Source organism: Nilaparvata lugens, chromosome 4 (assembly GCF_014356525.2).
Source record: "Nilaparvata lugens isolate BPH chromosome 4, ASM1435652v1, whole genome shotgun sequence".
Lineage (NCBI taxonomy): Eukaryota > Metazoa > Arthropoda > Insecta > Hemiptera > Delphacidae > Nilaparvata > Nilaparvata lugens.
The window spans coordinates 61,206,221-61,225,121 of record NC_052507.1 but is presented as its reverse complement, the minus strand read 5'-3'; the positions used below and the strand labels follow the sequence as shown (position 1 = coordinate 61,225,121).

Genomic DNA, 18,901 nt, shown 5'->3' with positions numbered 1-18,901 from the left:
GCTAAAAGCAGATTTTAAACAATAATACAATCATTAATAATTAAAAAGAACTACTAGTACCCTTTTTCATTCTATTTCAGACGAGTTCTTGTAATTCTTTGTAGTTAATGAATATTTAAAACAACCCTATCTAAGTACTTGGATGAAAAACATGAAATCATCAACTAGACAAGAATGCATCAACTAGAATAACAAACTTGAAAAGTTGAAGGAAAATGAATCAGTGCTAGTAAGTATAGGCTTGGAGAAAAGAAAGCATGTGTGTGTTGCTTCTTATGTTATCTTCCTTTATGGTATGGGGTAACCACCAATAGTCATTCCTTTTACAAACATGAATCACTCATTTTCCAACAAAGAACACTTTTCATTGCATGAAAATCTTTGCATCTATGTCATTTAAGAACAATAATACCCATGAAATTTGGAACTGAATATTAGTCAATTTTCTAAAAATAGAGTAGTTTTTTTTGAATCCACTATTGCGACATTTCATTGCCTTCAATATCCCCTAAAACTAGACTAACTTATCAAGTAATCAAGAGCTTCAATATTGAAGATATCATATCATATACTTGACTTCAATGATTTGAATTACTACTTTTCATAACCTATCAACTCAAGTGTACATTTATTGGAGCTGTACATCTAATTGTACAAGAGGTATAATACGGCGAGGCAGAACATCCGAAAGGATCTCTCTTCCAAAAGAAGCCTTAAGAATATAAAAATAAATAATTACTTCTCTTGCTTGAGGCAGTCTCATTTATTAATCATATTACCTTTGTGCTCTTTTTCTGCAAGAATCCTCCATTTCATAACAATCATCTCGTCAAGTTTATCAAGGTATATTGTATTAGGAAATGTTAAGATGTTATTTTGTACTCTTTCACATTATTGTATTTGAGTTAAAAATTGGTGTAACCGTTGAAAATCAAATAGATAGACTTCTACTCACTTAGCAAGCGTACTCATCAGCGAGGAAATGGCCGAGGGCGACAGTTGAATGAGAGGGACAACTGATGCGTCAAAGTTTCTTCCTCCGCCACCCGAATCGTTCTCAGTGCTCAACGTCAGCCAAAGTTGTACAACGGCTTCCAGGTCACCATCTCGGCTCTACAAACAAACAACAGAGCATAAAATTAATTTATTAATAGAGGCACAAATAATTTACAATAAATGAAAGAGAAAACAGGCTGAGCTCAAAACTCTCTCCCTCCCGAATTTTATAAATAAAACTTTTCAAAACATTTGGTTAAGCCAAGCCTATGTTTTTTACATCATCAATTTGAGTCCGATTTTCAGTTCATCAACTTACAAAGCAGATATTTTCAATACATTTTGATTAAAAACTAAATTTTATACAAATATTGCTCTGAATATGGACTAAGTACTTTAAAATAATAAATTGCATTCAAGTATTTTTATAGGGCTGCTAATTGTTCAAGTTTGAATTTGTTTTGACACTTAAAAATGTGATAATTGCCCTAAACTGGTCGTGTCGGAAATAGAATGATATAAGTGAGCTAGTGATTATTTTCTATTTAATAAATTACATAATTTCATGAAATTTATATCTAGAGCAGAACACAGACTTTTAATCACTCAAATTATTGTGACAGAGTTGCGATTTCAAAGAGAAGAGATAAATAGCTAATTACCTGGTTCAATTGTCCGAAAAGTGTATCAAAAGCAGTCGATAGCATTTCAATGCTGGACAAGCCAACAGAAGAATTAGCGGGCAATTGCCACGGCGCCGTTATGCTTTCATCCCAAACAGGCAATGATGAGCCATCATTTTGCAGTCCCTTTTGCTACAAAAATTCAAAACAATTGGATAAAATAACATAAATATTTCATCACTTCAACTACAGTTGAAACTAAAATTTCATGTACATGAAAGAGTTCTGTAATGGAAAATTCAAATTTCTCTTTGATCAACAAACTGCATTCAAAGCTATCTTTAATGACATATTTCAATGAGAGAAATTCTGTTGATGAAAGCTATTGTATTATTAAAAGCTTCATGTCTTGAGAGATACTGATAAAGCTTCACTATTAAAAGTATGAAACCAACTATATTCTGCTGAACTATAACCAAACTAATATAATTTACTGTTCCAATACATATTTGGAAAAACTTTTAGTAAGATTTTAGAGTGAAAAATAAACTTATAAAGAAGAAATAATGAATAAATATATTTGAATTACTCTTCAAGCTTATTTAAATTTGAATAATAAGTAATTTATTGGAAAATAAATAATAAACTTACTGCAATTGAAGAGTTGATGCACAGCGGCAGATTGTATGCGGCTTGAGCTGTTATTCTTCTCAAATTGACTGAAACGTTGTTTTCCAAGCCATATTCCAGTCTGGAATCCAGAGCTGTTGAAATACTGTAACACAACACATGAAACTTTATATCGAATAAATAGAGAGATACTTGATATTTGATGATAACCTCGACACATATATTATATAGTGAGGTATCATTTTTGTAAACACTGAATATTGTTATATTATTGAAAATATATGAAAAAAAAAATATGTAATGTATGAATTTATGAATAAACTCCTCTGGATGTGTCGTCCAACATCCAGAGAAATTATTATTTATTCATCTATACTATCATGTTACATCAGTTTACAACTACTATGTAGGCCTATTATGGCATTCAAATAAATTTAGAAATAGAAACAGAAGACTTGAATTATCTATTTTATCAAGCTTATTTTCATAATCTCATTTCAAGAGTGGGCAGTAGCAGTGGTCATATTGGACTGATGTTTTATAAGAACATTACAAAAAGGTCAAATCATGCATTCTATTTATTAGGAACACATCAAGTCTAGTTTACTTCTTGAAAAAGAAACTTCATCTGATGAAGTTTTCAATGTAGCTTAGGGCAATGGCTTTCTCAAATGTTGATAATTCATTCAAACAAATATTTGAGAACTAGCAAGTCACATTCTCTACTGCTTTGATCATAGTTCATCAAGTGGAAAATATACATAACATTGCGGTATACATAGCACAGTGTGGAATATACAAATCATTAAGTGGAAAATAAGAAGTACGATTTGGTAAAATATTGTTTGATTACCTTGACACAGCTCCAACAGCCATTCTTGAGCTGGATTTTCTAATGAAAAGCGTTTTTCCTCTTTCTAGTATATCTTCCAGCAGATCCTCCATGTCACTATCGTCTGATTCAAACAGAGACGGCAGAACGTAGCTTTCACCATTCTTCGCCGATGAAGATGATGACGGGCCTGAAACATTCAATTCAGTATTAAATCAGTTTAATGAATCAATCAATGAATTGTGTATCATTGAATTAATGATATCATTGTAAACTTGAATCATTGAATAAGGCGGTGACTAGTTTGAAAAATAAATGAAATATCGAACGATACTAGTCTATAATTAGATTTATTTCAAACTGTTAGTACCGGTTGCACAAAAGCCGGTTAAATTTCAACCGTCATTAATTCCACGAGAACCAATCAGAGAAGCCATCTTTTCAAAAAACCCTTCTCTGATTGGTTCTCGTGAAATTTAACCGGCTTTTGTGCAACCAGGCCTTAGCATTTGTGAAACTATGATGCTATTTATATGGAGTCCCGACAGTTCATTTTGAAACTCACTGCTTTCTTTTTCAAATTAGTCACCGCCTTATTCAATGATTCAAGTTCACATAGTTCAAGTCCTTCTATCAAAAAACCGAGATGTGATGCTACCATATATTTCATTCAATTTACACTTCAACGAATCCCAATCAACGAATTTTCTTTTGCAATTCAATACGAGTAAAGCCGGCACATATAGGGCAGTTATCTCTCTTTCAGTGAAAACTGCATGTAATTTAGTTCAGTACAACGTTTACAAAAAAGTATGTAATGTTCTAAGAGAAATGAAGTTTACAGCAAATTTCAACTATAGTGAATTAAAATAGAATTATGAATCTTTTTCAAATGTAATCTTTTAGTAAAATTTATAGCCTATGCATTATGCAGATATTTATCTCGGGCAACTCCCGTGTTTCGGATGGACACGTTAAGTCATCGGTCCCGGCTGCCTAAAAAGCAGTCGTTGGATCATGTCAGATGCCCTGAAATTGATCAGATGCGATCTGAAAATTCTGACACCAGACCTGAGCCAGCCAGGTAACTCGATTTTATTATTATGCAATAATTTATCTTTTCATTAATTTCAATAGAGACACTAATAATTTCGATAAAAAATAAATTATCAACCTTCACCATCAAACAAACTTACTGAAGAATAATGCATAATTTTTGGATCGATTTAATAACATTGTCGCTTGTGGTACATACTTTAGCTTTTAATTTTCAATGTGTAAAATATCATGCTTAATTTCATTGAAAATGAAGCAATAAATTTAATTTGATTTTTCTTTTAGAAGATACGATAAGATAGCTCTAATAAGAATACTAGGTGAGAATATTTATCAACAATTCACGAAGGCTGAAAACAGTAAAGGAGATTCAATAATTAAATCTTACCAGGCATGATATTGACATCCAGGATGGAAGGTTCTCTCATTGGCATTCTCATTGGGTCGTCGGACTCCTTCGATTCGGCTCTGGAGTCGGCCTGATCAACTGGACTAGAAGGTTTGCTATTCACACCTGCAATCATCAAGAATAAGATAAGAATACTTTTATTCCATCAAGGCAATAGAAAACGTCAATAAAAATATAACAAGAAGTTGATAAAAGTCATTAAAACTATTACAAAAAACAAAATAACGAACATTAAAAAATATGAAGTAATGAATAATCATTGAAAACTCATTAAAATAGTCCGACAATGAAATCATTCTAATTCAAAATCAAAAAAATGTCTATACCTCTTTTAAATAATTAATAGAGAATTTTCTGTCGGTGCCCATAAATACTATTCATAAGAAAATTTCATTTTTCACATAAGACTATTGATATTTATAATTTCTGTGGTAAGCAACATCATATTAAAATACCATAATAATTATAGAATAATTGGTGGAAAGTAATAGTAAACATCCAGTAATATGATTATATAGTTGAGATACAATAATCAGTTTTATGAAAACTAGATAACATGTATGATGGGAAAATTCTCCACAGAAATAAAACAGTTAAATACAGTACATGAACATGACAGTCCATGGACATACAGTACATGAAGTGACAGTCATAAATTTAGAGTAACTATAGGAGAAACTCGTAATAGGTATTTTAGATAAGTTTGGACTTGAACAGAAACTAAATTTAATAAATGTTGTGGAGTATAATGTTAATAGAATAAGAGTAAAATCCCAATGATGTGTAACTTTTCAGAGACTATATATAGTTAAATTAGTATGCTCAAACTGGACAATAAAATTTGAATCATTAACTTATGATGAATTTTGAACTTGAATTGTAATGAATTTGAAACTGATTTCAATACTGTCTGAACAATCTACAAATTATATTACTGGAGCATGCTCAATAAATGCTGATTTTTACATATCAGTGAACGTGTTAGGTATATTGAGAATATTATTTATTTGAGTTCTAATGTGACAATTCATATTCGCTCAGCTAGACTGAGTGGGAGCAGTCCCATTACGACTCTTGGGAATTTAATTTTCACTGTAATGGTCACTGATTCTGATGTGTGAATCCGCCTTAAATCGATGGGAATAATATTTAGACGGTACTGATAACCGATTCTGATACTGATATGTGTGAATCCGCCTTGATTCGATGAACTAATTAGAATACCTTGAATGATGTCTTGCAGTAGACAGGTGATGGCATGCGAGGCCCAGGGTCCTCCCCACACCGACCGGTTCGAGACGGCTATCAGAAGCAGGCTGGCCAACTGGTCCTGGGTCATGATCTCGCCCAGCGACACACCTGGCTTCGTCCACACTGTCACCCGCGCTATCACCTGAACAACACATTATGCACAACAAATGATCAGTCACAACTGCCACATGTGTTATCACCTAAACAAATAAACGGATTATGTACAAAAAATTATTTGTCCAAACTGTCTCCCTCGCTATCAGCATCTAAACAAATCAACCAATTTTTATAAAAAAATATTTGTCCAAACTGTAGCACGTGCTATCAATCAAGCAGATTAACCATTCATTATCAACATTTCAAAATAGAACAAAATTCTAAATAAGTTTGATGAGTCAGCAATAATTATGTTTTCAATGCGTCAAATAATTTGGGTTATTAAAAATATATGAATAATCGAAGCAATTATTGACTAGTAATTTCAAAAAATACAATTTTGAAACCAGATGAACGTAGATAGTTTATTGTATTAAAAAAACTCTAGCTTGGAGAAAATATATCAAAAATGAGTATTGTATTATCTTCAAGACAACATACAATCATAGTAAAAACAAAGGTAATATTTATCTGTTCTTATTTTATGATACTACTAACGATGATGTCACAATCATTGAAACTACGGTTTTCTACAAATTCAACTTTTCGATCCTAGAAGACAATAGACCCGGTTGCACAAGTCATCAATCTGTAAAATTTTAACGTTGATTAAATAACGGTAAAATGACACACGAGAACCAATCAGAGAAGCGGATGATACTTTTAATTAGCACTTAATCACAGTTTGAATTTAATGGGGTCAATGCATTATATTTTATTCATTCATTAAGTACAACATCAAAATGATAGGTTGAGAGAAATAAGGTAACCTTGTGCTATTCCTCTTCCGAATTTAGATAGGGTTATACATAGTCCGAAATAGGTCAAGTCTTATTATTTCATTTGAATAATTCTTCAATATCTTTGGAAATACAATTGAAAATAATAGCTTTATAAACTAGTTAACAACTTAATAGACATAACAACACTGACATAACACATTTCCTACTTACAACATAGAGAATTCATGAAATAATTTTGAACAGTTTAGTAATGCTGGAGGAGAATGCAACGACGCACCTTGCAAACGAGTAGAAACAGGTCAATGTTACATGTGATATCCATGTGTAGTAGAAATTTGATTAAAGCTCTGGCAACTGGAAGACAATGAGTTCTGGGCAGCATCAGAAACTGGCAATCCGAGTCTTTCAGCGAATTCGAACCCCTCTTTCCGTCACTATCGCTGCACGATTCGCCCGAACGACTTGAACGAAACGATCCTTGTTGGTCTTTACTTGTCTGAAATCATCAACATTTCAACAACTATAATCCAAACGAGTACCCTAGAATATCAAGGTCCAGTTTCTAGGACGCTTATCAAATCTAATGAACCATTAAATATTCTTATTCAATTGAATCTTTAGGTTTAATGGTCTATTAGATTTAATAAATGTCCATGAAACCGGACCCAAGACTTATTAAAAAAGTTCTATCAACGTACACGGAAAACTACTACGATACCATGCAACCACAAATGTTAAGACACGTTGTTAAAACGTTAGGAGTCACACGCAAATCTACACAACAAATAGTTGAAGTTCAGAGTAAAATTATTTGTTGAACAGGCTGTTACAATAGAAAAAAGGTGGATCTGTGTAGAATTGTAGGAAAGTTTCAAGTATGTGTTGGAAATGTATCTAAAATAGTCAATCATCCCAGGAATTCAATATTTTTACAGGAATGTATCAATAAAGCTTATATTTTTACTTCAAATGAGTAGTCAATATGATGCTCGTTTATAAGTACAGCGTCATTCACGGAATACTATTTATCAAACAAGAATAATCAATAGTTCAAGAAAAATAAACTACAGTGAATTCAAAACTTGACAAATCTCACATATTCTTACAACAATTATTGGAGTCTGAAAAGTTGTACCTCTTACATGCATATTTCTGGGGCCTTCGTAATCATTATTACCTAATCCTATCAAATAAACATTTTTGCAAATATTCCTATTTTCGTTACATGTATAATAGCTTTTTATCTAATCAAATCCAGGTGAGATTTATAAAGTACAATACATATTATTCCTCATGACGCATTCGTAGCAAAAAAACATTATGAGTCAACATTGGCTTGAATTTGGATACCAACAACACTGAACTTCATGAATGTCTGTCCGATTTAGGAAATCTGTTGAAATTGTTTTCTTACATTTTTCGAGTCAGTTTTACTCGTACATATTTTGTCATCATTGATACATCTTGATTATGATTATAAAGCAAACATTTGTAATCCAGCATAATGTTTTACGTTTTACTATCATTTTATGATACCTGAAGGAGGTGATATTCTCAAAATGCTAATTCCACATCCAAAATTAAGTGCTGAATCATCTCGTAGTGAGACATACAAAATAAAACAGTGAATAAAAACCGTAACGTTGATGGTTGAAAAAATATTTTCTTAGAATAAATAACTAGTAAAAATGAACCATAAACCATGAGCCTTATATAACGTAAACTTTCAACTTTAACAATAAAATATATATTTTTACACCCAGTTTAAATAACCTGATGACATAGATAGATAGATGAAAATGATAAAAATATTCATTTTTTATAATTTAATCTTAAAAACAGTGATCAATCTATTCAAATTTCAGCATGCACTGACTACGCTTCCACATTTGCAGGATTTTAAAGAACGTTTTGACTATACTTTTGGCTTGATTATTTTGTTTGGCTTCCCAGTTCTTTACAACAATACCGATTAATTAAAATCATAAAAATAAAACTACTGATAACCATGATTATTTTTGGTTTTACAGCCATGAGACTTGAAACTGCAGCGGCCTTATGGGAACTGAGTATTTTCTATCGACTGTACTATCTAAAATATAAAGGTCATCTGATTAAATTATTTGGTTGTAGATTGGTTTCTATTAAACTGTAATAACTTATATCAATGAACAAACGTCCAAATAACATTCTCAATTGAATTTTAGAACAATAAATTCAATTATCTCTTGATTGTGAGAGCAATACAAAAAATCAGCTTTGTAGCACTTGAATCTTATAAACCCCGATTCTAAGCATAGACTAAAAGAGTGCGATTTTGTTTTAGCAATAATGTTAGTCTTACTCTTGGCGATGTAGCTTGTTTGGCAGACTTCTTGTAGTATTGCTCCTGTTGTTTGAGTGCCGTCTCTAGCTTGCAAGACAGTTTTGCCGCCTGACTTGACAGTGCTGACAGAGCCTATTCACAAACATACCTCACCATCATTTTCTTTCTTTCACTTCAATATTTTACTAACAAAAGTTTGTTCAGCTTTTATGATTCTGATTTGAATCCAAAAAACTTGGAATTAAACTGATACATTCTAATGTGAATCATACATAACTTCTATCACATACACATTTTTTAATGTAAAACAAAATCCCAACTTTCTTAAACAATAACGATACTTCCATTTTGCGACAGGAAAATGGGCACACTTCACAAATCTTGCCACTTGACAAAAGCAATGAAATTAGTTACTGAATATTATTTATTTATCACATTGTGTACAAATACTTAACATGAGGAAAGGCACAACAGGCTCATGCCCAAAACTGTCCCATTTCCAATTTTATACTATACTGTCCAAATCAAAATGTTGGTTATGTCACTTTCACTTTTCAAAATACAATTTATACTCTTCAATACTCAGATACTCAGACTTCAAACGAGCAAATTTTGAATCAAATAGATACTATTAGAGCCTAAAATCAAAAAATCTAGAACAGTAACTTGATAATTATACAAAAAGTCTAAATTTTGATTGAAACTAGAAATTTTCGAGCTAAAAACCTTACACTTTACAGAAAACCACAGTACATGTTATTGCAATTAATAAAAAATTATCTGGTGTAAAACAATAATAGTCAGATTCTACACTAAATAAAAAAAACCTTACCTACTGAGAATATAATTTACAGAATTCTGTGATAAATTTGTTGATATTTCAGTCTCAAAATCTCAAATAGCAGGTAACTAGTTGGTTTTTCAATAGTGTCAGTATAAACAGATAGAATATATTTTGTTTTTCATTCCAAATGTTTGACGATTCTTTATTATAATTTTTCAACATATATCATCAGTTAAGTTGACCTTTTTATGTACATAATTCTCAATAAGAATTTATTTTTTTAAATAAAGATGGACTATACTTTTGAGAAATTTACTACTGAGTTTTATAATAATAATCAATGCTGACATTCATTTGTGTTATTTATGTAAATAATATGATAACGATACTTCATAATTGAGATAAATGATATGTGATTATTGAAGCCTTCAATCATAGCTGAGTAAAATGTATACTAGGTAGATCCTTAATTCAAATAACATAAATTGAGTAACATTCGACATGAGACCTGATAAGTGCTGTACATGGAAAATAAAATGCGAATTGATTAAGATCTATTCAACTTTTAATAAGGGTAACGCGTATAACAAGAGTTTTACAATAAAAAAAGGTATGGTTTACAAGTGTATGATAGGATCTTGCTCCCCAATTCATTCCCATAACTAAAATTACATTAGAATTTATCCGCAACAGAGGATATTTCAAGTAGAGAATAGCACTAGAATAGGTAAAAATAGCTCACACAAATAAACTTGAATAGCGACACATTGAAAGCTGAATGACTTGTTAGTGTTAGACTTGTTAGCCACAGTAAGTAGCAGACAAACTATTTCAAATCAACAAAAAGCACAAACCAAGACAAACAAAAAAAGCAATTCAATATATTATTTATATCCTGTCTAAAGGTGTTAAATAACTTAATTTGAGCAAATTCATGAGTAAACTTATCATTTCTCATGAAACAGAAACAAAGTATAACATTAAGTACCAAGTGCACATAGAAATATGAATAAAAAAAAACTTATCAATAAGTTTTGGGAGGTTAATACAGAAAATATATTTTTTTCATAACAAATGCTCGATGTTTATCTTAGAAGTCATGTTTAATGAATTGATACGACACACTCATGTATTTCTGAAGAATTGAATTTTCAACGAATAAGAAATGTATATCTTGATCTTCGATGCATACAATAATATGTTTTACAGAGAATTTGAACTCATGAGAAATACAGTTAAAGTCCCTTCTATTTTAATAAAATTCCTCCAACATCGATTCAACACAGAATGCTCACTATACACACGAAGGCTGAATATTGCATATTAATTCTTAATCTTTATAATTTTTTCATCAAAGAATTTGATAAATCAATAATAAAACCAACTCCCAGTCATACTGAAAAATCTTGAAATAGAAAAATCAAGGACATAGAATTAATATATTTATTGTATTTATTTTCTCTTTTTGAAAGATTAACTGTCATGATGGCCTCAAGACGTCACAATAATTAATTGGATATCACTTTATCATATAATGTGTAATATTCTTGAGTTTTGTTTTTTTCCAAGCTTTTGCGATTTTTGTTAATTACTGTAATACTTTCTTTAACATTATAAAATTTGAATTGTATAAAAAGTACTTGAAGCAGAATAAGTGAACTGCAACTCACTGCCAACACACAAGGTTTCCAACATAAGGCAGTGCCAAATATTACATTGATAATATTGTTATTCCCCATTTAAAATCAATGTCTATTTGTATTGTATACTCTTGTAATTAATATTGTACAAATATGTATTTGTAATTTTGGCAATAATTTCAATTCAATTCAATATAAATTATTTTTACATATGAGAAGACAACTTGTCTCTAGACAAAAAGTGAATATGAATTACTAGTGAATTATGAAATTGCAGTTCGTAATGGAATCCAAAATTTATTTTAAAAAATAAACCGAATTGTCAATCAAATGACAAATTATACTGACATTTTAGAAATGTGTATGCTCTTTTCTAGATAAAATTTTTATTCTAATGTCATATTTGTCTACTGAATGAGAATTTCTTACTAGGCTGTATTTTTCGTCTCACAGTAAAATTCATTCAATAAGAAACGATACAGAGTCTAGACGACAAGAGGGATAAAAAATGCTCAATTTTTAAAGAATTACTGTTTCATAAATACTATATGTTTAAATGTATTTCCAGAAATATTTTAGATTTTTCAAGGTTATAGGCGAGTGTGACAACTGCATTTCTCATATAATTCACTAAAGACTACTTTGTTTCAAACAAAATTCAATAACAAAAAACATTTTTTTAAAATGCATACCTGTGTTGAAGCATGAAACGCTTTCTTAGCTGATTCAAGGTCGTCGAGCTGTTGTTTGTGATGCATCAGCTTCTTCTGCAGTTTACGGCGATAATTTCTGGAAGCTGTGCATTTATTTGTCAGGTAAGTTCGTCTCTGCATGGCCATTTCGCCTTGAAGGAAGTCCCATCTCGATGCAGGGGCTGAAATAAGAGAAAATTTAATTTATAATAATACTTGCAAAAGAATTTCATGTGAAAAACTAGAGGTATTCTTAAAACTATAACTTCTAAAACTCAACAAGCTAACATAGAACTTGGAAGTTTATTCAAGGTTGTTGAAGCTATACTGAAGCTAAGTTCTTCCGGAGAATCTCAAAAAATGTGGAGCAAAGATTTCAACAATTTATCGAAATAGATCTAGCTTATACATAGATTAAACTATTGAGTTATGATTATTTTTTCAATTCGCTTTTACTCTAAATTTCTCCACGATAAACTTGTATATAAATGATGGTTTGCAAATAAACAATTCACTTTAAAAAAAGATCCAGAGGAGTCCGACTTGCTCGATGGTTGATACAGAATGGAAACTGCCAATCAAACGCCTATCCAACCAATGCTTTTTACATGGCACAAATACTAGACACGTCACGTGACCTTAGGAGGTCCCAATCCTGGTTTTCTGATTGGCTCGCGGCAGTGAACGAGATCAATTGATCCGGATCAGTAAAGTGATCCGAACCTCCCATCAATACTATTACAATGCGGAGCTTCCTAACAAGATGGCGGATTTTTGCGCCAGGGTACTAGCCGAGTTTTCATACTGTATGTATACTGTGACAGAACTAACAAGTAGCAACTGCACTCTACGGGCTAATTACAGTACTGCTGAAACTAAACATTCAACAATACAATACAGTGATCACAAGCAAGAAGTTAGTAGTATTATATTCAAAATTATTTATTTCACACACTCACTCACTTGAAAATGGCATTAATATATCGTGAGTAATTTTTTCTCATAAAACTTACATGTACGAATGCTGCAGTAAATATTTTATAAATCAAACAATTTGTTCTACTATAACACAATTGAATTCATTTTTAAAGCAATACGATATTGATTCATGACATTTACACATTATACGACTGTACCAATGATAATGGGGCTGTCTATAAAGTAAATTTACAAGCGACATTGATGACTCATGACATGTACACATACCTACCGACTGTACCAATGATAATGGCGCTGTCTATAATATAAATTAACATTATGAGACATGAATATTCATTTATTAAAAATGGAGGATTTATTAGAAATTGCAGTTAACCAACTGCTGGAATATTATTACTGTATATACTTCTAGTTTGGCTAGAATATCTGATTCTCAAATCAATAAAAACAATATAAAAACTTGTACTATCCTTTAAAATTTAAAATAGTTAAAATTTCAACTTGAAAATGACCTATGGTCGAAACAAGACGTTAAAATATTTTAAAGTTTTTAATAAAGGGTACTACAAGTTGTTATATATATTTTTACCTGGATTGTATTTGTATATTAATAAATAAATAAATTTATTGTTTTTATTGATTGAATAAAGTGGTCAATACAAGTGAAGTGATTATCTGATTCTCAAAATGAATGGTATTCTTTTTTCTCCTTCAACAGCACTAGGTCTCCTACTTTGATTTGGGTCGGAACGAGCTCTCCATTATTATTTCGAGCTCCTGGGCCAACAGCGATAACAGTTCCATGAAGAACTTTTCCTTGTGATTTTTCTGGTAATAATATTCCTCCCGTGGTATTGGTTACTTCATTGTTAAGGTCGAGTTGGAGGAGAATAAAGAATACCATTTATTAAGAGAATCAGGTATTCTAGCCAAACTAGAAGTATGAACAATGCGTAACATGAATTTTGTGTATTACTATATAATAATTATTTCAAATATCCAATGAGAGCTATATAAATAGAACTAAGGACTTCTGCTACTGCTATTTAGAAGTATTTCGTTCGATTTATATAGAGAGCTAAATAAATAGAGCTAAAATGCCTACTGCTATTCAGATCTTTAATTCTTTAGTTCTATTTATATAGCTTGCATAGGATATTTGGAATAATTATAATACATTAATTCATTTATTACTTTCAATCTAGTTCTACTAGTATGTACCCGTGCTTGGCAGCATAACTCACCACTATTCTTGGAGTTCTTCATCTTGTCGGGCAGCTCATCGAGTGAACAGAAGCTGGGCTGCGAGTCGAGACACTGCGACAGAAACAGCAGCAGCCACCCGACCAGCGACAAGTCCATCTGCAGTCGGAAGAAGCCAGTGCCCCCTCCCACTGCACCTGCCTCCTCACCCCCTCCCACTGCGCCCTCCTCCTGGTCATCAGCTGATGTGGCCAGCGACTGCAGCTGATTGAGGATGGTCTTCAGCAGGCTGTCCATCACTGAGCTGCGGTTGGCGCCGCCGCACAGCGACTTACGGCCCATGTAGATCAGCAGGATGAACACTCTGCGACGGGCACAAAATCAACACATTCAGAAATATAAAAACATATAATTTCAATAACAGTGCAAGAGATATCACTATCAACATGAAGAGGGGAAACCGATTTCTCCTTCCACAGTTTGTAGCATGGACAGTAGTTAAGCATGCACAATTATAGGATTCTGAAACAAGAGTCGAGAGAATGCTGTTATGAAGTGGGGGTGATTAGAGAAAGAAAGAGCATAGGGCCTTTCTGTCTTCGAGAAAAACCGTGTAAAAGGGAATATCTCTCGGACTATACAATGTTTTTTTTTAATAAAATATCATAAACTGCTGGAGACAGAGATGAATTCAAACTCAAATGAATTGTACAATATTTAAAAATATCTGAATAGCAAAACGAATAGCTAAATCAAATTCATAAATGCTGGAGACAGAGATAAATCTAAACTTAACTAACTTGATCAGGAAAAAAGTTCCATATCAAATCAGACAATTTAACTGTTTGGTTAGTTTGTTAGACAAACTAGACATAAGCAAATTTGGAGGTTGCATTTATGAATCACTTGCAATCAGTGAAAAGGGTAAAAGTTCCATAATTATCAAATCTGACAGTCTAACTCTTTCTAAACATGAGCAAATTTGGAGGATGCATTTATGAATCATCCACTATCGATGAAAGGTCGTCAAGAATCGTAGCTTAGAGTTGAACTGAACTAGATTTTTTTCCTTATGGTGATGCCCACATGAGCTCTAGGCTTGTGCATGGGTAATGAGGCGGATGATAATGAGAGATGAAGAGACCTACAATTTTAAGAGGGTTCCGAACCACCGGGAAGCGATTTAACAATTCATGAATCATATTCAGAAGAGTTGGCTCAAGCGGTCACCCTTCCAACGGGAGTATCAGGCGCATGATTCTTAACTTATCCAAGCGATAGCTAATCAGCGCGACAACTGAGTCAAACTGTTCCCCGGTTATTACGTTAGTCCATTATTACGGATTGAATTGAAGAAAAACCATGTTTACTCTAGAACTCATTTATTGAATTGGAATCCATAATAGACATTTGAATTAATTGAAAGAATAACAGAACTTCAGAAAACAGAATGGAAGAACTAATCTCAATAAGATTTTACATATTTCAATACTAAAGCTTGTTTCAGACAGCAAACCAAATGTTCAGTTACAAGCCAAGAGACAATAAATTAATTCTTTAGTTTATTCTCATAGTATTTATTATGTTTATTGAATAATACATAAATATGTACTGACCTATTCAGGTTTAGCGAAACTATTTTCTAACTTACTTTTCAGACAATACATGATATGAGATATAAACTCACCTATCTTGCGGGAATATGTTGAACTGTTTGGAGGAGTAGAGATGTTTGATGGTGTTGACCAGGAAAGATCCCCACCAGGGTTGCAGTCCGCACAGGCGCACTAGCAGAGTGCAACATGACACCTGCATTCGGATGTCCTCTCCCACACAGATGCAGTTGAACAGCCTCTCGCACTGCGATTCGTCCACCATTTGGTGCAGATGCGCCGAATCCACCTGCAATCACCATTTCACACAATCAGTTCACAAAATTACGACAAAACGTGAATGGTATAGACGGAAAAGTTAGCTCACATTCTGATACATTATTGACAACACACAGTTTGTACTCGATAATATAGAAAATTTATTAATTTCTATAGAATAATTGATTAATTGCGTCCATTCATCACGAGCTGAGTTCTGGCCTATAGAATACTTGAACAGGTCTGCCAACTATGCATATTAATTTACTGTTTAACTGTATTTTCAAGGCATTCAGAACAGCTGACTTTACAAATGACTGTGGTTCAGTATTTGACTCACAGGTGACTATCCTGTTTGTATATTGAACATTCAAATTGGGTATAGACAGTTTAGGACGGCTAGTGAAGAGTTTACCTGGTTGACTGCCTGCGAACAATGCAAAACAGACTGCTAGAGAAACAGAGCAGTACTAAATCCTCTCAGGCCGCTGCAATTTCAACATTTTTCTTGTGATGGAACAATCATTAGTAGATGATTCAATCTTCTTGGAATTGTCTGATAAGAGGGCAGTTTGTGATGGGTCATCTATAATAGGTTCTAGAATGTCTAGAATATTATTGAAATGAAAATTTATTCATTACATGAAGAGAATAGACAATATACTATAGAAGAAGATTGAGTGAGAATATTAATTTTAGGTTCATTAAAAAAGGCTTATTAATCAAGGTTCATGTTATAAAACATAATATTATTGATGAAGACGTTCATATATGATTATTTGAACAATCAATAATGATATTAAAAGAGAAAGATTTAATCTGAATCCTCTAATTAATGTAATTAATCAATTTAATAAGAAATATAATGATTGATCAACTCACTCTAGGATCGAAACCAACTCCGTAGACAATGTACAGTAGTAAATCGGTGAGGCTTTCACCTAGTACTCTCAGTTTATCGGTGCAAGAAGTAGTCAAGTTCTGTTGGATATCAGTCGATACAGGAGTTGATTTAGCTCCAAATCTTCTCATAACACTTCTGATTATGTTCAGTTGGTGTTGATATGTAATGCATTCCTGGAAAAATAAGTAATTAGATTAAGAAAATTACACAATCAAAAACTATTGAGAATTTGTTGAATTACAGCATAGCTTGTACTGCTCAAATGATTCTAACATTCTGAATGCATTCATAGAATAGTAAACAAAAAGCAAGTTAATTGTAAACAATACAGTAAGACCATAGTAAGACCTATGCCTGGTTGCACAAAAGCCTGTTAAATTTAAACGTGATTAATTGCCAAGAAAACCAATCAGAGAAGACTTATTTTCAAAAAAAACCTTGTCTGATTGGTTTTCGTGACATTTAATCATTATTCAAATTTAACAGGTTATTGTGCAACCGGGCCGTAATACATTACAAGTGCATAAACCGTCTTAACGAAAATCAGAGACCGAAAAATAAGAATTGTTAAATAAACATAAATTCTAATAAATGTAAATTTAATACCATTTAACCATTTTGTTTCAAGTTGTTTGATTGTAATTTTCAGATAAGTATTGTTTTCAAGGTCTGTTAAAATATTTACTATGATACGTACATTAATTTCAATCGTTCATTCTTTATTTAAAGTGAAATAATGACGGTGCATCAACAATTTAACAATATCATTACTACAGCCCAGATAACAATATGACGTACGAGTCTGCATATAATCTTTTAATCATTACACATTACAGCATAAATGAAATGTTAAAGTCAATATATTATGTAGAAAATGTAGAATAGCAGTATTTCAGGAAGAAATCAAATGTGTTAACATCACAATTGAGAAATTCACATCCCTAAAATTCATGTGTTGTCAAATCCCTTAGTTTATTAAGAAAAATGGTGTGGCGCACTCACACAACTTTCCTTGCCGATATGAAAATTGATCAACTGACGCTAGTGTTCCCGCGCAACTCAAGTCTACTATTTAAAGATCTAAGCCAGCTGGTGACAGGACTATAACGCTGCAAACACATGAAGTCTGCTATTTCTTCATAGTGAATGATTTAATAGAATCAACAGTTGCCAACAGTTTGCAATTTAATAATCTTATTTTCTCGAACTTCGAGCTTATTTTCAATTTAAGGTGAAAATGTTACTGAACATAAATTGTAGAGATTTTCATGATGAATCTTTTCCACTTAATTTTTTCTGTTCAAATTGTATCTGAAACCTGATAATTGGGAATCTAAAATCAAACTTTGCATGAATGGGGCGCAGCTCCTGAAATTTTTACAGATATGGGACTTGTGGTACTTGATAGAGCTTATCAATAACTCTATTCTAGGTATAAATTTATCTAGGTATAACGCCCTCAAACAAGTAAAAAAATTTAAATACTTAGGTAGCTTGATTTCAGAGGATGGAAAAGACAAAGAAGACATAAAGCGCCGTATAAGAGAAGCCAAGGCCATTTTCATCAATAAACGGAATGTGCTTTCCTCCAAAAGTCTGAATTTGGATTTGAGAAAGAGACTTATAAAGAGTTGTATCTGGAGTATTGCACTATATGGCTCAGAGACATGGACTATCGGTAAGGCGGAAGAAAAGGCAATTAATGCATTTGAAGTATGGTGTTGGAGGCGAATGCTGAAAATAAAATGGACCGATAGAATAACAAATGAAGAAGTATTTCAAAGGGCTGAAGAGACACAAAAAACTCTATTGAAATCTCTTAGGGACAGACGGCATTCTTGGATAG

General features: G+C 32.3%; 1 protein-coding gene across 5 annotated transcripts in view; it reads right to left on the bottom strand.

Annotated features, from left to right (window-relative positions):
• Nucleotides 1-18,901, bottom strand: part of LOC111054334 (baculoviral IAP repeat-containing protein 6) — a 101,690-nt gene that overhangs the window by 56,944 nt on the left and 25,845 nt on the right. For 4 of the 5 annotated variants that reach the window (XM_039426096.1, XM_039426098.1, XM_039426095.1 and 1 more), the window contains exons 14-25: nt 17,034-17,228; nt 15,968-16,182; nt 14,322-14,644; nt 12,139-12,320; nt 9,041-9,154; nt 6,974-7,192; nt 5,771-5,939; nt 4,526-4,651; nt 3,103-3,271; nt 2,271-2,394; nt 1,659-1,811; nt 956-1,113 (exon numbers count right to left, since the gene is read on the bottom strand). In XM_039426096.1, coding sequence (XP_039282030.1) covers nt 956-1,113; nt 1,659-1,811; nt 2,271-2,394; nt 3,103-3,271; nt 4,526-4,651; nt 5,771-5,939; nt 6,974-7,192; nt 9,041-9,154; nt 12,139-12,320; nt 14,322-14,644; nt 15,968-16,182; nt 17,034-17,228 — 2,147 coding nt within the window. The remainder of the gene's footprint in view (nt 1-955; nt 1,114-1,658; nt 1,812-2,270; nt 2,395-3,102; nt 3,272-4,525; nt 4,652-5,770; nt 5,940-6,973; nt 7,193-9,040; nt 9,155-12,138; nt 12,321-14,321; nt 14,645-15,967; nt 16,183-17,033; nt 17,229-18,901) is intronic. The other variant, XM_039426099.1, reaches the window with a different exon arrangement.